General features: G+C 40.0%; 1 protein-coding gene across 1 annotated transcript; it reads left to right on the forward strand.

Moving 5' to 3' along the window:
- Positions 1 to 8,490: 8,490 nt before the first annotated feature.
- Positions 8,491 to 19,311, forward strand: parp10 (poly(ADP-ribose) polymerase family member 10). Its single transcript, XM_014998553.2, has 11 exons — positions 8,491 to 8,599; positions 10,621 to 10,796; positions 11,440 to 11,682; positions 11,829 to 12,059; positions 12,573 to 13,585; positions 13,668 to 13,880; positions 14,754 to 14,880; positions 14,952 to 15,944; positions 17,354 to 17,487; positions 17,577 to 17,751; positions 17,841 to 19,311. The coding sequence occupies exons 2-11, from the start codon at positions 10,622 to 10,624 to the stop codon at positions 18,137 to 18,139; spliced, it is 3,603 nt and encodes a 1,200-aa protein (XP_014854039.2). The 5' UTR covers positions 8,491 to 8,599; position 10,621; the 3' UTR covers positions 18,140 to 19,311.
- The last annotated feature ends 572 nt before the right edge of the window (positions 19,312 to 19,883 follow it).

Here is a 19,883-nt window from a genome sequence, read left to right on the forward strand (position 1 = left end):
GGGGGGGAGACAGGGCATCTCCCCCCCTTTTTTTTAAAAAAAAAAAAGGGGGGGGAGATGCCCTGTCGATTGAAAAATTAATCATAATGTATTTTCAAAGATTGTTTTTAGCAGTAAAAATTTAATGTTCCCACTCCCAGACCCCCAATCTGCGTTAAATGGTGCGTTCCTGCTCAGGGCGCTTGACTGTGATACTGTTAGCAGCAGTCAGTAAGAGACGAGAAGGACTGTGGCAGCTACTATGCTGCTAAGAAAAGTCATAAAACCAGGTTTTCAAATAAAAATAGAGGCAGAGAGAGAAAAAGGCAAGTGTCAATTTATAACCCAGTTTTTCTCCGAGAGGTGGGTAGACTGTGTGAATTTATCAACCATTTAGCATAGTTAGCGTAGCTACAGACTAATGTTTGCTTCCATTTCACTAACATTTAATGAATTAAGGGGGAAAAAATACCAAGGTATTCATATATTTAACTTGTCCCTTGAGCATTTTTTCACACTTAACAGATGAGTCGGTCAGCAGCAGCTCTAACCCACGTCCCTCCTGACCTGTTCTCCAAGTGAAATTAAAGCTGCAGTATAACTTTTATTTAAAAAAAATAATTTTTCCACATATTTGTTAAAACTGTCATTATGTTGTGACAGTATGGCATGAGAGATAATCTGTGAAAAATCTATTTCCTCTGCCTTCTCACAGTGCTAGAAACAACCAGTCAGTGTTAGGAGAGTTTTAGTGCTGTCAAACACAATCTCATGTGGTGCTGCTCATCCTTCATCCCCTTGCTCTGTGCTATTCTTCAGCTAGCATAGCCTGTTGTAAATGCTTAGTCTAGTAAGCATGGCTACCAATGATGGCAGATAAACGATTTTCCTGTAACAATAAGTTGTTTCGCCACCGTTAGCACATTTAGCAGTGAGTGAAAGTTGATTGACAGCACTAAGACCCTCCTCCTGGTTCTGATTGGTTGTTTTAGTCACAACAGTGCATTACCTTAACCAGTAATAGTAATTCAGGAAGGAGGTGGAGGAGATTGATTGTGTTCACGGATTATCTGTCACCTAAACTGCTGCATCGTGACAGCTTTAACAAATATGGAGAAAAATATTTTTTTATTAAAGTTATGTACTGCAGCTTGGATAAAATGCGACTATATGGCATTTTTTGAGAAGTCTCGATTGCTTTATGTGTATTTTGCATGTTGCCTTTGACTGTTGCTCATGGGGAGAAACATTTCAGTGTCTAAAACTAATGGAAAAAAATTTAAGCAACCTACTTGCATACTGTATGCATACTGAATTTTACTCTTGCATGTAAAATTCATGAGCAGTAAATATTGTGCTAGTTATCAGTATTAGATCAAAGAAAGCAAGGCAGTTGCAAGCCTTTGAAATTATGACTCTTTTGATGGGTCAGATAGACTCAAAAAATTGTAACAGCAGCTGCGTGAGGGGGCCCAAATAATTTTTTTGTCAGGGGGCCCAAGATTCCTGGCAGCGCCCCTGCCTCCCATAGTTCCCCGCGGCCGAAGATAGGATATTTTTATTTATTTATTTACTTATTTATTTTTCAATTTAATAAGAAGTAAAAGTTGATGTTCAAGTAATATGAACGGTGTTATGAATGAACAACAAAAACAATCAGAAAATTGGAAAAGACCATGTACTTTTATTTATTTATGCATATATCAGTGAGGAAAAGCAGGAAGCAGCTCCACCAGGTTCTGAAAGGTACAGTGATGTACCATAAAAACATGTAGGATTTAATTTGGAAAAACAAAGATGTGGTTTCTATAAGTTGACATGTGTATCTTCGACTCTTAATGTATCAGTGAAGCGTGAATGGAAGTGGGCTGTAAGTAGTTGCAATTATTTGAGCAACTTTCTGGAAAAATTTACTTCCATGGGTATTTATTACCAAGGGCCACCAGGAATCTTAGGCCCCCTGACAAAAAATTAGATCCCCCCACGCAGCTGCTGTTACAATTTGTATTTGACCCATAAAAGCGTCACAATTTTAAAGGCTTGCAACTTGCTTTCTTTGGTTCAATGCTGATAGTAGCACAATATTTACTACTGCTAATAAATTTTACATCCAACAGTCCGCATCCAGTATGCAACAGCTCCACTGTTGAAATGAGGCTCTAACATTCACAAATGACAGTGAAATAAAATCCAGTCCAACATCTGGTTTGAGGTGATTCCTCTGGAACCTGTTGGAGGAAAAATATCCCAACTTCAGAAGATGAGCTTTAACCTAACAGAGCTCTGTGGTTCCTCCTATCAGAGTCAGGGTGAGGAGGCGCCATGTTAGGAAGAGAAGTGGAAGCTGCAGGATCTTCAGAACAAACAGGTCATGATCAAATCAAATCAAATTTTATTTGTATAGCACATTTCAGCAGCAAGGCATTTCAAAGTGCTTTACATAATTAAAATAAAAACAGCATGTGACGCAAACAGTGAGAAAGAGAAATAAAAAGAAAGTAATAAAAAGATTTAAAAAAAAGATAAAAACATTAAAAAAAACATCAAATACATTGAAGACATCAAAACCCACACTCTAATCCTAATTTAACCATAAGCAACTCTAAACAGGTGGGTTTTAAGTTGAGATTTAAAGGCACCCAGTGTTTCGGCTGTTTTACAGTTTTCTGGAAGTTTGTTCCAAATCCGTGGTGCATAGAAACTGAATGCTGCTTCTCCTCGTTTGGTTCTGGTTCTGGGTATGCAAAGCAGACCAGAGAAGATCTGAGGGGTCTAGACGGTTGGTACAGCAATAACGGATCTTAATGTATTGTGGTGCTAAACCGTTCAGTGATTTATAAACTAACAACAGTATTTTAAAGTCTATTCTTTGAGCTACAGGGAGCCAGTGAAGGGATTTTAAAACTGGTGTTATGTACTCTATCTTCCTGGTTTTAGTGACAACGCGAGCAGCAGCTTCTGGATCAGCTGCAGCTGTTTGATTTATTAGTCAGACCTGTGAAGACGCTGGGCTACTGATGATCCCTCTGGACACAGGATCAATAGAACCAGTTTAAAAGCTAAAATGAATGGTTATATGCCAGACATGGAAAACTGGGATGCACTCCATGCCATGATGTTCAGGATTTAGGTCTCATGGCATCAAGGTGTCAACATTGCAGCCAGTGGGCTGAGGGAAATACAGCTTTATTTTGTAGCAATTCAAGAGCTACCAGCTTTTATCGCTTCGCAAAAACATTAATCAGCACAGAAACTCCAAAGCACACAAAGAAGTTTTATATATATATATATATATATATATATATATATATATATATATATATATATATATATATATATATATATATATTGTCATAGTACCCCCAAGAATTTAAAGCTACTTTCACCCCTGGTTGCAGGATATCAGGTCTTGTGTCCTGGAGTTGAAGACCCCTAATCAAGTGAATGAAAAACTTCATGGAAGTCAAGAAAGAGAAGGAAACTATTTTCTGATATTTAATCTGAGTAGTGAGACAAGTCTTATATTATCAACTGTATAACTGTATCGCTTCCAACCATAAAATCATGTTGAGATTCCTGAAAAACACCATGAAGTTAGGTTAGTTATTAAATAATATTCACCTCGCTTTATTTGTTTTGGTGATAAATTTAAAGTTAGTACAATTGCTTTATGGACTGTTAGAGTGTTGGCCTAATTTCTGTTTCGCAATGCTCCAATTGTCCAAAACTTGCGGCCACAGATCAGATGAGACCATAAAAAAGTCAGTCATCCACCTGCAGCCTGGGGTGTCCTGTTGTCGAGAGCACATATGACATCATGTTCAACCATTATGACTGAACATGATGTTATTTATGGAGAATCCATGACGAGCACAGAGGTCCACCAACAGAACACCACTAGGGTTTATATCAGGGGTGCCCAAAGTCGGTCCTGGAGGGCCGGCATCCTGCATGTTTTAGTTCTCACCCTGGTTTAACACACCTGGATCAAATGATGGCTCGTTAGAAGGACTAAAAGGAACATTGACAAGCTGAAAAGGTTGTTACTACCACCAGGGAGGGAACTAAAACATGCAGGATGCCGGCCCTCGAAGACCGACTTTGGACACACCTGGTTTATATCATCCCCTCATCCCTTCATCCCCTCATCCCTTTATTCCCTCATCCCATCATGCCCTCATCCCTTTATCCCATCCATCCTTCTGGTGCCTGTCTCCAGGTGAGAGGCGGGGTCATCCTGCACAGGTAGTCAGTCCTTCGCAGGGCAACACAGAGACACACAGGACAAACAACCGTGCACACACACACTCACACCTAGGGTCAGTTTGGAGAGGCCAATTAACCTGACAGTCATGTTTTTGGACTGTGGGAGGAAACTGGAGTACCCAGAGAAAACCCCTGCATGCACAGGGAGAACATGCAAACTACATGCAGAAAAAAGGCCTGGAATTGAACCCAGAACCTTCTTGCTGCAAGGCAACAGTTCTACCAACTGCACCACTGTGCATCATGCCTTCTTTTTTTTTAAAAATCTTTAAACTTATATCTTCTAGTTCTAGTGAAATTAAGTTAATATGTTAACTTAAGTTCAGAAGCAGAGCCACGTTCAGATCACACCTCTAATTATATATTTATCTAATTTCATCCCTTTGTCCCATCCATCCATTTTTTTACACTCTTATCCCATTGAGATCTGTTCTGGTGCCCATCTCCAGTGGTCAACGGGCGAGAGGCAGGGTACACCCAGGACGGGTCACCAGTCCCTCAAACAAAGACAAACGATCATATAAACAGATTTAAGGAGAATTTAGAGAAATCAATTAACCTGACAGTCATGTTTTGGACTGTGGGAGGAAGCCGGAGTACCCGGAGAGAACCCACACTTGCACAGGGAGAACATGCAAACTCCATGCAGAAAAAAGGGCTGGAATTGAACCCAGAACCTTCTTGCTGCAAGGCAACAGTTCTACCAACTGCATCATGCCTTCTTTTTTAAAATCTTTTATACTTATATCTTCTAGTTCTAGTGAAATGAAGTCAATATATTAACTTAAGTTCAGGAGCAGGACCACATCCAGACCACACCTCTAATTTTCCAGTGAGTACTTGGCTCACTCTTTCTTCTCAGTTTGTTACGTTTCGTCAACCCTCGACTCTGTGGGCTCAGGAAAATAAAGAGGAGTGATTTTCCCAAATATCCCCTCCCCACACTTAGTCTTCACCTCTTCACCTCCCTTCATCCCTTCATCCCCTCATTCTCTCATCCCTTCATCTTCAATAAATCTTTAAACTTCTACCATTATGATGTGGTCCTTGCTAGTTAATTAAAATCTTCATCCATTCATTATAGTGAGAAGTTTCATTGTCTTGGCCCCTAGCATAAATGAGCGTTACTCAATTTCTCCAGCCTCCCTTTTCTTCCATCTTTCTGGTTTCCTCAAACCCAGCGCATGTCGGAGTTTTTTCAGAAAAGGCTTCTTTTCTGGTAGGGGAGCCTTTGCTTCGTCATTCTCCTGTTCTTTCTGTTTTAGCTCCTCAGAGAGCTTGTAATTACGTGCAAGTTGACGTTCTATATAAGCTGTCAAAAAATCCATGTCTTTTTTATGCTCTACTTCATCTAAAAAGAGTTTCCGTTTCACTTCGTCCAGTTCCTTCTGCAACATGTCTTTCTCAGCATGAAGGTTTTTGGCTCTCTTTCCATTAGATATCTCAATCTCTGCATGCTGATATCTTTCATGTCTGTGCTCCTGCTCCATCGTTTCTATTTCTTCCCTGAGGGCCAAAATATCAGCTTCATATTTCTGGACCATTTCCAGACTCACCTCTTTCCTTTGTTCCAGCTCATTCTGGAAACATGACAAAAACCAATGACCTGACAAAAAAAAAATCTGGACCTTGACACAGTTACTAACTACCACAATTACAGCTGAATTTTTAACGTCTTTTCCGTTTCTTTGAGTTCTGGTTTATCTTAATGAAACATTTATAATGGTTTTGTGTTTTCATAAGGTATAATTTGCAAGCCAGGGATTGTCCACATACTTTTCTTGCATGCTTTTGATAATTGTAAAGACATAAAACAATAAACATTATCTATAATCAATTCACTGCACAGCATCCATAGATTCTCTAGAAAAACTAATTCTGGTGGCGATATTGATGGAGGCTGCAAAAACACAAAATTTTACCAAGTATGTTTGATCTAGTTTCTAAGATACTGAAATATTTGCATAATAAGACAAAACTCATTTCCAAGTATCTTTTCAACAGGATGCAGGAGATTGTTTTCAGTCAATATTGATGAAAAAGTACTAGTTCCACTGGCAGATTATTTCACTTACTGGAAAAAATATAACTTTCCAGGAATTTTATTCACGATCTTGTACTTTTTTTTTTTTGACACTATGACATACCGAATTCCATAGCAACACGCCTGATTAAAAACCCAGCTACAGAATAAACGGCATCATATCATACAGTATTATAGCTTTGATGGGAAGTCACAGAGGAGAAAAAGACAATGAGACGGGCTAAATCCACAGAGGAGCATCCTCTTTAAGAGGCTTGAAACAGGTGCATTGGTATCTTTAGAATCGCATCACATAACTGCAGCGTCTACAGTTTGATTCAAGCAGGGTGGGCTGTATGTGTCCTACATACAGCCCACGCAACGGCGTATGAAAGCCATGGGCATGAAAGGTAATATTGAAAGCATCACCACTTTCCGTTCACGAAAGAAGTAGAACTTTTACCTTGAACTTAATAAACTGCAGAGGCGTCCATTGGGTGTGAAGGTGTTTCCCCATGTCTCCGTGTTTAAGACCAGGAGGGTCTTTTCTGTATTTTTTATGTATGAGTGTTTTAAATGCAATGCAGCCTCCCGAACTAAACAAGACAGTGTTTAAAATGTCAATATCCCCCTCAGGTGCAATAAACTTTTACAAAGGTTGTAAAATGCACGCAAGTGTTAAGAGTCTCATTCTGCCCAATTATTATGGCCCTGGTAAACATTTCACAAGCCCCGTGCCCGGGGAGAATAAATACAACACACAACATTCAAGTTGGTGCTGAGCTTTTTGTTTTTAATGAATAGTTTTGTCACCAAATGCTTTCTACTCGTTTAAAATGCTGGCCATAAGATATCGTTTTAGGAAATAAATCCAAAGTCTTTCACAATTTCTCTCTCAGTGTACCCCCACTTAAAATATTTGTTTTCCCTTTTTGGCTGTACAGCTGGTACAACTGCAGATTCCTTTAGTCATTCCTTTTTAAACGTTGGTATTAATTATTTGCAAGATTCATCCCTGCCAATTGTGATGTATTTTTATTTATTACATAAATGTAATTGGACATAATTTGACGAATTGACATTTTTGAATGAAAAAGTTTCCACATAGAATAAAATCCATTTATCATACATTTGTAATTGCACGATCTAACTGAAATACAATATTGTAGTGTTGCTAATAAAAATACAAGTAATATTTTGTAGTTTAAACTTAGCATGTTTTAAGTTCCATAAGTTTCCTTGTATTCAGCAGTAAGCAAAGGAAACTAAGTCCAATTCACACACATACAAGCAGTAGCAAACTTGTTCAGGCCAAGGCACAAACAATTATTATATGCTGTATTAACCTTATACACATATAAAAAAATATATTATCAAAGTCAATAAAAGCAGTTTGAGAACTGAATTTCTTAGGATGTAATTTACAACAAACACTCGGCCATACTTTCTTGGAATGGAGGATTGTGAAGATTCAATGCAATCTTCTGGTTTCTTCAGAACATCAGTTTATATTTTTTAAATGACAGGAAAAATTAACAATAAGCAAATACTAAGCTCATTGGAACCCTTGGGAAACATTTCCTAAATGTCCTCAAAGGGTTACAACAATAACAAAAATAAACAAGACATGAAAAACTGCAAATAGATTAAATTAAGAAACATATTTTTTTAAAAGCAAGAAGGACATAAAACACATCTGAGTTTGATTAAAAAAGTCATGTAAAAAGAGTAGAACATATAATTCTGCAGACAGTTTTCACTAGGCTGCCATTTTTGTTATAAAGCCTCTTTTTTTGGTCTTATGTAACACTTATTTTCTAAGAACTTGTGAGCTTCCCTGTGGCTAAGTCATAAAAATCAACATTTACAGCATAGAAAACCCGCTGGGAATATATCTTTGTGTGTGGAGTTAAAATATTAAGCTTCTGAATTGAATTCCTAACATTCTGAAATTACTGAAAGAAATCACTGAAATAAATGAACTTTTTAATGATAATTTATCGATATGCACCTGTAAAATTGACCTTTTTGCCTTGTATTTTACATTAAAACGACTTTTTGGGGAGCGGGAGGGTGACGGGGTAAATACTCTTATAAATAAACACCTTTAAATTAAGTTAAACTTCGTGAAGTCCATACTTTTACAGTGAGTTTATCCATATATCAGTTTCTCCTTCAGGTCTGAACAACTATGTGACAAGCAGTTCAGAAACTGGCGGCGCTCCTTTAATACGCAGCGACGGGCTGATGACGCCATTAGTGTTCAACAAGCAGCAAAACAAGGAAGCGCACCACTGTCTGATGAAAGTCAATGTTTTCTTTGTAGCACAGGTAAGAAAGTCTCCAAAATGTTCGCCTACCCGCCTTTGGAAAATTACCTTTCCTTATTTTGTAGCCGTTTTATGAAAAGAACTGCAACACGCAGTCTTTTATAGTCCCTTCAAGCTAGTTTCTAGAAGCTACAAGAGCTCCTGCTTTCACTTTAAAGCTTGTAACACGACGGCGCTAAGTCATAGTGTATACACTTTAGGTAAACTACAATTTAAATTAAAAAGTGCGTCACACCAGCGCTGTTAGCGGCGGCATAACAAGCTAAAGTGGAAGTGTGGCATTTTGGCTCTGAAACAATGTTCCTGATAAGACTTCCTGTAAGTGTCAGGCTGAGTAACCTGCTGCAGAGTGTAGGCCCTGGTTGGGTTTATTACTGGCGGCGGGAAGGAAAACCTAAATGCAGTAAAAGAAGTGAAATATTTCAGATAAATGAAAACATCTCCTCATCTACTTAACGTGTAGAGTAGAAAGTGAACTGAAACATTTTCTGAAGGTTCTTAGCATTTTTAAACCCGTCTCATTATTCCATGATTGTAATCACTGATGGTCAACACAGATATCATCCGTGACAATGAAAAGTACAATGTGAAATATAGGCAACACATGCATCACACCAGGTTTTAGCAAAATTTCCACTGTCAACCTGCAGTCAGTGTTCTGGTGGTTTGAACAGTAAGATATATGAAAATCCAGTCAGTTTAGTTATTAACAAGTAGTCACAATAATGTAGCATAAAAACATTTCTTCACAGGTTGCAGAACAATAATTTCTTTACCCAAAAAACTCCTGTCACCTTCATAAACACATTTATTTTGTCACGACAGACGATAAAAAGTCCATACATGAAATTAAGTCAGACAAGATGTGATGTAGGATTAGAATTATATATATATATATATATATATATATATATATATATATATATATATATAAAATGACTTTTAAGGAGTACATTTCTGCCAAATAAATTATGGAAATCGTTACAATCTTACAGTCTGTTTCCCTGGCAAATTTGACTTAAGGCAATATTCAAGTTTTTAATTTTAAATATGCAAAATTAACATAAAATGTATTCCTGGAGGGATAGAAGGGATGTACTTCTCCATGGCAATAATATTTTTCTTCTCCAGTGGCCTCAATAAGAGTTGTACTCTATTGAGTTTACAGCTGTAAAAGAAAATTGACAATTTCCCAAAAGATGTTTTATTATGTGGAATGTGTAGGATATATATATAAAAATAAATAAGCACAAGCTATTAATTATTTTATAAAGTAGGCAAAGTTTTAAATTCGTAAGTTCACTTTCAAAGTGCACAACAGTGGCAAAGCAAGTGTTTTGAGGATTGTTTTCCATGTTGAAAAGCCAACTTTCATTGCTGCACTATCTTAGATATTTGGAAAACATGACATTGCAGATATTGTTTATGATTAACCCACATTTTCATTGCCAGTCTCTTTCTTTTTCACCATCTCAATGCCCTCAATTAGATCAATATCAGATGTGGGTATAAAAGATGGTCAAAGTCCAACCTGGGGGCCAAATATATTAATAACATAACAGAACTTAATGCGTGGCATTTTTCTACTGCAATTTTGTACACATTGATTTTGCGAAATTACTATTGATGCATTTTACAGCTGTGACCTTTAAAACAATGAAAAATGGAAATCATGATTACCGCTCAATAAGTGATTAGTCAATAGTAAGAGAACTGTTTATGTGTGTCTAAAGTTTTAAAGACTAAAATTCAGGGTGTTTTTTAGTTTGTTTAACGCAAGTGTTGGTTACCAGGACAACTGGTCTCATAGCCTTCAACATGCTTAACCTCATGTAACTTTGGTGGTGAAGATATTTCTGAGAAGTGCGCCCAGAAACTTCAATGAAAATTAAGTTTATAAATGGAAAAATGAAATTAAAATGAAGTTCTTGTAACAACATAAACCTGTGTGTATCGATATACAATTCTGATGTCAAGTATACAGAGAGAAAACACTGTTAGTTTCTTTATTTTCTTTTTTAGGATGTCTGGCAACAACCCGGAGGGCAGGACGGTGGAGGTGCTGGAGCTTCCTGGAAACATAGACGAGGAACTGCTCTACCTCTACTTTGAGAACAAGCGTCGCTCTGGAGGAGGTCCACTCGAGTCCGTGGAGATCAAGCAGAACTGCGCCGTGCTGCGTTTCGAAGATGCAGAAGGCAAGTGAAGTTTCCGGCAGAGTTTCCAGGCAACTGCACCATTGGTAGCACTAGAACTGTGCAAAAAAATCTGTACAAAATTCATGAGCCACTCATTGAAATGTTCCTTTTCTTGTGCAATTTTAGTTTATTCTTGAAACACTTGGCAGATCTTGAAAAAGGATTTTCCAAATTAACATATTTTTATATTTATCACTTTGCACCTGAAAAAGACATGAGGTAACAGCTTTAGTTTTTACATGATGCAACCTCTATGATGTAAAACTGAACATGAACTACTTCAACAGAGGTCCAGTCAATTGGTGCCACTAGTTTCACAATCATGCTGCGTTTTTGCAATTGCGTGGTGTATCCATTAAATAAGAAGTGCAATTAAAATCACACACGATAAGTCACTAAAAAGCATGCAGCGCCATTATCCTCCAACTACTTACTGTTGTCGTCTTCTTCGTGGTTTGTGCCAGTGGCAACATCCAGTCGCTACAATACTTGCAAACATAAGTTGTTCTCTCTGATAAGTTAATTAGCATTAAACATTAGCTGTCCATACGTCTAGAACCACTTGACTTTAGGCAGTGTATACATTTGTTACTCACTTACCGTATGCTCATTTCTTTTCCTTCTGCTTTTATCCCGTCAACAGCTGCAGCCAGAGTTCTGTCGAAAGGTCATCATGTAGTGCATAACTCTGAGCTGAGCGTAAGAAAGCCTCCATCGAAGGACCGGTGCAGGCTTCTGCTGCGGGGGGTCAGCCCCTACACCAGCACTGAGATGATAGAGCTCTACGTGGAAAACATGATGGACCTGAAAGTGACGGACTACACTCTGATCCCGTCTCCAGAAAAAAACTTTGTCCTCATCCATCTCAGCCAACCCTTGTCTAAAGGTCAAATGAGAGTATTTTACCTCTGTTCAGAAGACATTCAGAGATGACGCGTACAAAAAACTCATCTGCAGCTGGCCTGTTGTTTTGTTTTGCTTTTTTATGGATGACTAAATCAACTTCTGTTTTTTTGTTGTTGTTATTTTTAGATTTCCAGACTCTAAGGACCAGGATCTCCAAGAGAAAACTGGATGGGTCAGAGGTAACTCTGGAACAGATTGAGCAAACGGACTCAGTGTTGTTGGAGAACATGCACCCGGGCACCTCACCAGATCTGCTTAGGTTGTACTTTGAGAGCGAGCGGGGCGGGAACCAGCGGGTGAAGGAGGTCACCATGCTCTCTGAGGGAACGGCCAAGGTGACCTTTGCATATTACGAGTGTAAGTTGTACGCTGCGTCACCTTCTGGTGACTATATTTTTTTCTCACAAAACTATAGTGTCAGGCAAAAGATTGAATTGTGCGATAACTAGCTGCTATAATATGCTAGCTAGCTACCTAGCAAGGGTAAAGCAAGCTAGCTTTACCTTTGCTGGTTGGCTTTACAGCTAGCTAGCTGTCTGGCTAGCAGGGGCAAAGTTAGTTAGCTTTTTTAAAGTTCATCATGGGTCACTAGAAATGTATCAAAAGTTGACTGGATGATGTTCGTCCTCACCATTGGCTGACTTCTGTTACCAACCCGTACGATTTAATTATTTCTGAGTTTTATTTTGTACATTTCTGTCACAATGCAGGGCTTAAATTCCAATCTTTATGGCATTAAAAAGTCTTAAATTTGAGTTTGTGAAACCTGTGGAAACCTTGTATATGATGGTAGAAAGTGAAGAGACTGAAGTGGAATGAGTAAGCTCTGTAACTCGATGTATAAATGTAATTACTGTGTTCTCTCATCAGCTGTGGACTGCGTCCTACGTCTTCAACACAAAGTGAACGACACCGAACTCGTAGTGAAGGCTTACTTTGACTTCCTTCAACCTGCGACACAAGACTCTGTAACTGAGAGCCAAGATGTCACAGACACTGACTCGGTGGAAGTGGAAAATGTGGACATGCAGACCAGTCCGCTCCCAGTCGATGCAGAGCCGTCGCCCCCTGCTGGGACGGCACACGGGAGTCAGGTGCCACCTGCTGCCAACGTTGTGGAGGTGGAGGAGGCAGTCATGGAGGATCAAACTGTGGAAATAGAAGCACACTCGTGCCATATCCCTGTCACAGACCGAATAAAACTTGCTTGGTATCGAAAGAACAACATTCAACAAGATGTGCAAAAGGCTCATCCGAGTTTTAGCATCCAAATCAAAGACGACACCGTTCATGTTTCAGGACCAAACAAACTGGAACTGGAGCAGATAAAAGACTCGATCTCACGCTTTTTCGGGAGCATAGCAGAGACTCGTTTTACCGTTGGTCCGGAGGTGGCTCTGTTCCTCGAAAGAGAAGACGTGAAGAACCATTTACTACAAACATTGACTCAAAGGAGACTGCCCGCTTTGTTTGTCGTGTCCGATTCGACTGTGTCCGTAACCTCCCTGAGCAAAAAGGTCGCCGACCAGGCGGGTATCTTTTTAAAATCCCAGGTGTGTGAGTTCAGTGTTCCTCTGGAGTCGGAGCAGGAGGCGCTGCTGTGCTGCAGGGAGTGGTCCGACTTCCTGCAGACTCTGGGCTACACGTCGACAAAGTCGTCAGAGCGCCCCGGCAGCATAGACGTCCTGACCCTGAAAGGCATGGAGAACGACAAGCAGGCCGCCATTATGCAGTTTCTGACCACTCCCATCGAAAGGGAGGCACTCCTCACCATGGAGCCCGGCATGCTCAAGTACATCCAGATTCACTGTCACCAGCTGCTGGCCGACATGGATCAGGTGTCCATTTTTCCACTGGAGGGCGAAGAGAATTGTGGGCTGAAGGTACGTAGGGGAACAAGAACGTCAGTAAATTAGAAAACTAAATTGTTTCATATTTCATTTCCATTTTTGGCGAATTCGCTAGATCCACGGTCAAGCGGTTGCGTGCCAAATGGCGGAGGAGGTCCTGCAGGGCGTGGTGTCGTCAGTCTGCACCAGAATCATCACTGTGAACGTCCCGGGCGTGTGTCGCTTTTTAGACGAGAAGGAGTGCAGGAGCATTCTGAACGAGATGGAGACGAAGTTTCAGGTGTTCATCAGCCTGAAGTACGTCCCCTGGGAGCCACTACCGCACCAGGTAACGCCATGAAGCAAAACGTTTTGAACTCTCGTGCTTTTCAAGTTATGCAGCTCCAAGCTTCCCCCCACTCTCTCAGCTGACTGGTTCTACTGGTTCTGATCCATTCTAACGAGCCTGCAGTCTTTTTTTTTTTACCAGCCTGAGGCAACATCTTCCAGCGTACAGAATGTAGAGACTGCTCAGTTTTCTGAATGAGTCTCACCTTCAGCAAAGTGTTTTTTTTTTCAGTGCAAATTAGAAGCTTTGAAACTTCGCCTCTTTTAACTTGAATGGAATATTGACAATTTTTTTAAATACCACAAACTGGGGCTGGGCAGTCAATTGATTTTATTGATTAATTTAAATTTTTGGTTTTTGAAGACAATTTTTTTTTAAATCTGGATTTTTTTTCCATCAGTCCACTCATTGGGTTTCCATGGTTCAGAGTGATGTCAACTCTTTGATGGAATATTTCAGCCAGACCACTTTTTTTTTTTCTTGATAACAAGAATAAAGTCGTGATATTGCAGAAATATCACATATTATTTTGTCAGCAAAGTCAAAATAATACTTTGCTGTATTATTTCTCTTTGAATAAACACCAACATACAGATGTGGTGCAGCTTTCCCAGTCCTGTTTTTGTGGTAGAAATCAAAGTGAGGCTGACTGAAAATGGAAATCACAACCAAGATGTTCTAAGAGGTGTATCAGCTTACCCAAAATTGCAGTTTCTACTCTGGTTTTTTAATAGCTTTACATTGACTCTTATTTTCCAAACAGATTCCATTCATACAGAGTCAGATTATTCCATAGATATCATACAGACTGAAACAAATTCTGCTAATGAAGATGAAGGAGAAAATGAATTGACATTTCCCTTTATGTTCCAGGACATTTTTGAAAGTGCGTGGAAGATGCTATCTCAGAAAAACATTCAGAAGGGTTGTGTGAACGGCTCTGCCCCTGAGCTGAAGGCAGATTCAATGCAGACAGACTCTAATGGAGCCACAAACACAGGTACTAGCTTCCTTCCTCACCAGCTCATTTCTTTCACCACAGTGTCACTGAATCCGTCCACCTCCTTTCAGGTCTTCTGGCGGAGGCCAAGAGAATCGTCTCAACCGTCGATAAACGCCAGGAAGACGGGGTGCCCGCTCCAGACCAGTTTGATGACATGGACAATTTAGATCTGTACACGGCCGAGGAACCGAGTGCGTTAGCGGATCAGGACGTGACCGACGTCCAAAGCCCCCAGCCTTTATCTGATCAAAATGTGCCGAGTGCGTTTCTGTCTCAGGGAGTTCTAGGCAGCAGCCTGGAGGAAGAGGCCCAGCTCTCCTTAGCCATCCAGTACTCTATGGAGGCGAACCAGTGGTCCCAGCAGGATGAAGAGGAACAGCTTCAAAAAGCCTTGGAGCTCTCCAAGAAAGTGACTCGAGAAGAACACTCCAATAGTCCTTCAGGCAACAGCCAGCAGGTAGCTCGGCAGCAAAGCGTCGATCTGTCCTTCGAGAACGCGCTGAAGGCGGCCAACACCCTTCAGCTCCACGTGTTTGCCGGGTACAGCTGCGACCTGATTCGGGTCGACATCGCTTTCAACAAGAAGGTGAACCAGAGGCAGGTCGAGGAGAAGGTGGAGCACAGGACTGTCAAAAACATGACCAATTACCACGCAAAGTGTTTGGAGGTGATCAAGCGGAAGCACGCGGTGGATGTCCAGGTTCAGGGAACCATCATTGCCGTTTCTGGGTTTAAGGATTACGTGACCGCAGCGATTTCTGACGTGAAGCTGCTGCTGGAGAATATCTCTAACGCCGTATCGGACAAAGAAATCCTGAAGACTGTTCAGTGGGTTCATCACAACCCGATCACCTCGAAGGCAAAAGCTTACTCTACGGACGCTATAGTATTTATTGAGAACGCTTGGAGGATGAAGCTTAAGAAAGTTGACATTTTGTTCGACAATCAACCCCACATTATCAACTTTGAGAAGATGCAGGAATATAACATTGCTTCTGGGAAGTCGGTGAAAATCTCCAGGAAGCTGCTGGAGTTGGGGGACGTGACCCAGGATGTACCAGGTAACTGTGTGCTATTGTTGGGGTGTCAGGACAAGTCAACACCCAAACATATAACATTTCTTTGAGTCAAGAGAGAATAGAGAGTTGGCCTTTTAAACTGGTATTAGCATTTTATAGTGGTGATTAGCTAAGTTAGCATAGCTAGCATTACTTAAACAGCAGTTTTAGTCTGGTTAGCCCCAAGAAAGTATGGTACTAATGATATAATATCTGCACTTAAATAGTGCTTTATCAAGTTCAGAGGACCCCAAAGTGCTTCACACTTTATTCAGTCATTCACACACATGCATGCATGCCAAGCTACTACATTGTAGCTGCGGCTGCCTGGGGGCAGTCTGACCAAAGGAAAACTTCCCGCCCTCCTAATTTCTTCTGAATGTCCTGCAGCCTGAATGAACTGCAGGCATCTTGTCGACATGTCATAGTAAAGACAGTTTTCTTTTAGATACAGTGGACCATCGGTATTCACAGGGTTAGGGTCCAGAGCCTCCCGTGAATAGATGACATTCATGAATTCTTGACACTATGAATGCTTATGACTGTCTAGTCTAATTGTTCAAACACCAAAACATACCTTAATATGCATTAATACACACAGTGGTAGCCATCTTGGCACTATCACATAAGCTAATATCTACTGTCTTCCTGATCTCTGCTCAGTGCTAAGGAAAATAAAAAGTACTCCTGGATTGGCTGGTTTGAAAACACCAGCCAATGGCGTGTGAGGAAGCATTCCTCCTCAGGATCACATTTTGATTAAGTTCCACTGAAATGGCCGCGAATACTGAATAGGCAGGGTAGCTGCATGTTCTTCTCCTGATTTAATTTTTAAACACCTTATAGAGACTGAAAATGAGTACTTTTGTCTTCCACTCTCCATAATGTTGTCTAAACTGTAGAGAGTATCAGCACAGTCTCTTAACTCTTGAGTGTGCTGCGTTTAGTGATTGGAAATATTGGGATGTTTTTATGTGTCTCTGTAGTCAAAACAGTTTAATGGTAGATGGTTTGAGTTGCATGTTATGGGCTTTTTTATATAATTTTGGAATGATGTTAGGGATTTGAAAACTGTTCCATTGACGTAAGTAAAAAAATTACTTACTTTGCCTTCAAAAAACATAAAAATGTTGTTAAAGTGAATGATGAAAGGAAGACTGGTACTGCTAGTTTTCTATTTTGAACAAACTGATGAAACGACATAACTAAAACAGTTTAAGTAGCCTAATAAAAACACAAATGTATACTTTGAGGTATAATTACTTTATTAGCTTTTATTTTATGTGCTGTATTGCTGACTGTAATACCCATCTGGTTGTCCTTGCCTGCCTTTTGTCAGTTTTTCCAGCTTTATGTCATTGTTGCTAAGTGACGACGGCGATTGATTTTCATCCTAAATCTTATTATAACAGAGGAGGAATATTCTCTCCTGTCCCACCTGCCTGATGCGACCAAAATTGACGAAGAGTCCGAGGAGTTCCAGGAAGTGGTGAAGAATTTCTACAGCACCATACAAGAGTACCACAGCAAAATCCGAATCATACAGGTGATGAAGACGACACCTGGTGGCAAATTTATGTGACGTTTCTGGAATAAAGAGGGTTCTTATTTTTTTGTTGGGTTTTGGTCGTCCAGGTGGAAAAACTCATGAACCGACTGCTGTACAATCAGTACAAACTGAAGAAGGCGAGCGTACTTCAGCATTCCACTCAGCCGATAGTCGAACGGGTTCTGTACCACGGAACGAGCGAGGGGAGCGTGAAGGAGATCTGTGTTCATGGGTTTAACAGAAGCTTCTGCGGGAAGAACGGTACATCTCAAACCTTTCCCATGATGCGTGTCTGTTCCTGCAGGTCGCATATGCCCTGTAATTTTATCATCTTCTTTTCCCCTGCACAGCCACAGTCTACGGTCAGGGAGTGTACTTCGCCGTCAACTCCGCTCTGTCCGTCCAGGATCAGTACTCGCCCCCAAACGCCGACGGATACAAGTTTATATTCGCCTCCAAGGTTCTAACAGGAGACTTCACCAAAGGCTGCCACTCGATGAAGACCGCACCGCTGAAGGAGACGGGAAATATTCCCCTCCGATACGACAGCGTGACCGACGACATCACCAAGCCCACCATGTTTGTCATCTTCAACGACACGCAGGCGTTCCCAGAATACCTCATCACGTGCCAGAGAATCTACCGCTAAGCAGAGGGTGTTTTTGTTGTTTACCATGATTTAAGAAGTGCATTTTAATGTTTAAATGGCCTTGGTTTTGGAGGCTTAATCAGTGACAATCAACCCTTTATCAAGTCTGAAACCTGTTTTGTTTTTGCCTTCATTGTTTCAGCGATGTACGATTTAAAAAACACCAAGTCGCTGAAACTGAAAGACTCGTAATAATGCAATGCTGGACATGTTCTCTCTGCACACTATGGCTTATTATGGTCTGATCTTTAACGCAACCTTGCACTTATTTCAGTCCATTTCCATGGGAACTGTTCAACTGACAATGCCGACACAGCTCATCAGCAGGGTCATTCATTACTCGCATTTTGCGCTACGAGCATGAAAGTAAAACAATGACAAAGGTTGAAAATAAATGAACCCAAACTGAAATCCAAGAATGAACTTGCTTCTATTTGTAGGAGGTCCACTTGGGGGGAAATGGGCTTAATTGGTGCAAGTGTTTAAGTGTCTTAAATACTACTTTTTAAGTAGTTTTTTCTTTCTTTTTTTTATATGTTTCTGCATCTCTGAGCACAATTCTACTGAGCATAAAGAAAATCCAAAAATTGAGATTGCAATGTTAACAAAATGGCTGACAGTTTGACTTAGGGCAAGCACAGTCAAGATGAATCTGCCAGAAAGACACTAATTTTTGCTTTTCAGCAGTTTTATGCAATGGAATCTGTTCTAACTTTCTGAGCTCTTGCATCTTTCACCTGCAATCTGAAAGAATGTCTTGATTTTAATAAAACAAAGGCAGTCAAGCTGTGTTTTTTTTGTGTGACATTAGCAGTACCGTGAATCTTCCGGTTGGCCACTTTGCAGTATTGACTGTAGCACCGTCGGCATGATGATAATTATAGCATTCAAAGTGCCTGTTTAAGGTTTTTAACTGTTCTTGATGAATGCCCTGACTGCAATTCAGATTTCAGTTGTACTTTTTAAATATGCAAGTGAATATTTTTTGTTCTTGTAGAGCTCTTGATTTTTAATGAAAATCTTAAAATTAGAATCTGAGGACTTTTTTTTCACCACTGTTTTACTTTCCTTTACCATCTCATTTGCAAAGGAAGTCTTAAATAATTGAAGAAGTTAAGTTTTCATACAGTAATAGTTATAAACTATTGTTTAATAAAGTGTAATAAAATATATTAGAATGTTTTGTGTGTACATGTGTAAATCTAGAAAAAGACATATCCACCTTTTTTTTCCCTCACTGAATGGAATCAGACCAAACTTCTCTTGTTTTTCAGAATGTTCACAAATATTTCTAATGTCACAATCATGAGAGAATGTCAGAGATTTATACACTGTCTTAAAAGTCAGACATTGAGATACAGAATCATTGCTTTAACCTTCCCACAGTCGCAGTCAACGCTCGGGAAGAGTGAGGCAGATTTCATGGTCGGACAATGAGGAAGTGATGAGGGGTGTCGGGTCAGCCCGTCGGTTCCCAAACCATAAAAAAATACTGCTAAAAGCACACTCGGGGTTAATGCAACCCTGCTGGGACTGCGCACAGGGTAAAAATCTTGTGAATGGTCCACTTGACACCTCAGTATGGCAGCATTATCATGACAAAATCTGCACAATTTTGCAATAGTTATGTTCATTATATTTCAAGGAAAAGGCAGGACACATGTAAACCTGGGAACATTTATCTTTTTTTACAGAAAAAAAGTAATAATTTATTTCAGTTAATTTGTATTTAAAGAAACATGTA

Source organism: Poecilia mexicana, unplaced genomic scaffold (genome assembly GCF_051168715.1).
Source record: "Poecilia mexicana isolate PSO_F unplaced genomic scaffold, ASM5116871v1 scaffold_11, whole genome shotgun sequence".
Classification (NCBI taxonomy): Eukaryota; Metazoa; Chordata; class Actinopteri; order Cyprinodontiformes; family Poeciliidae; genus Poecilia; species Poecilia mexicana.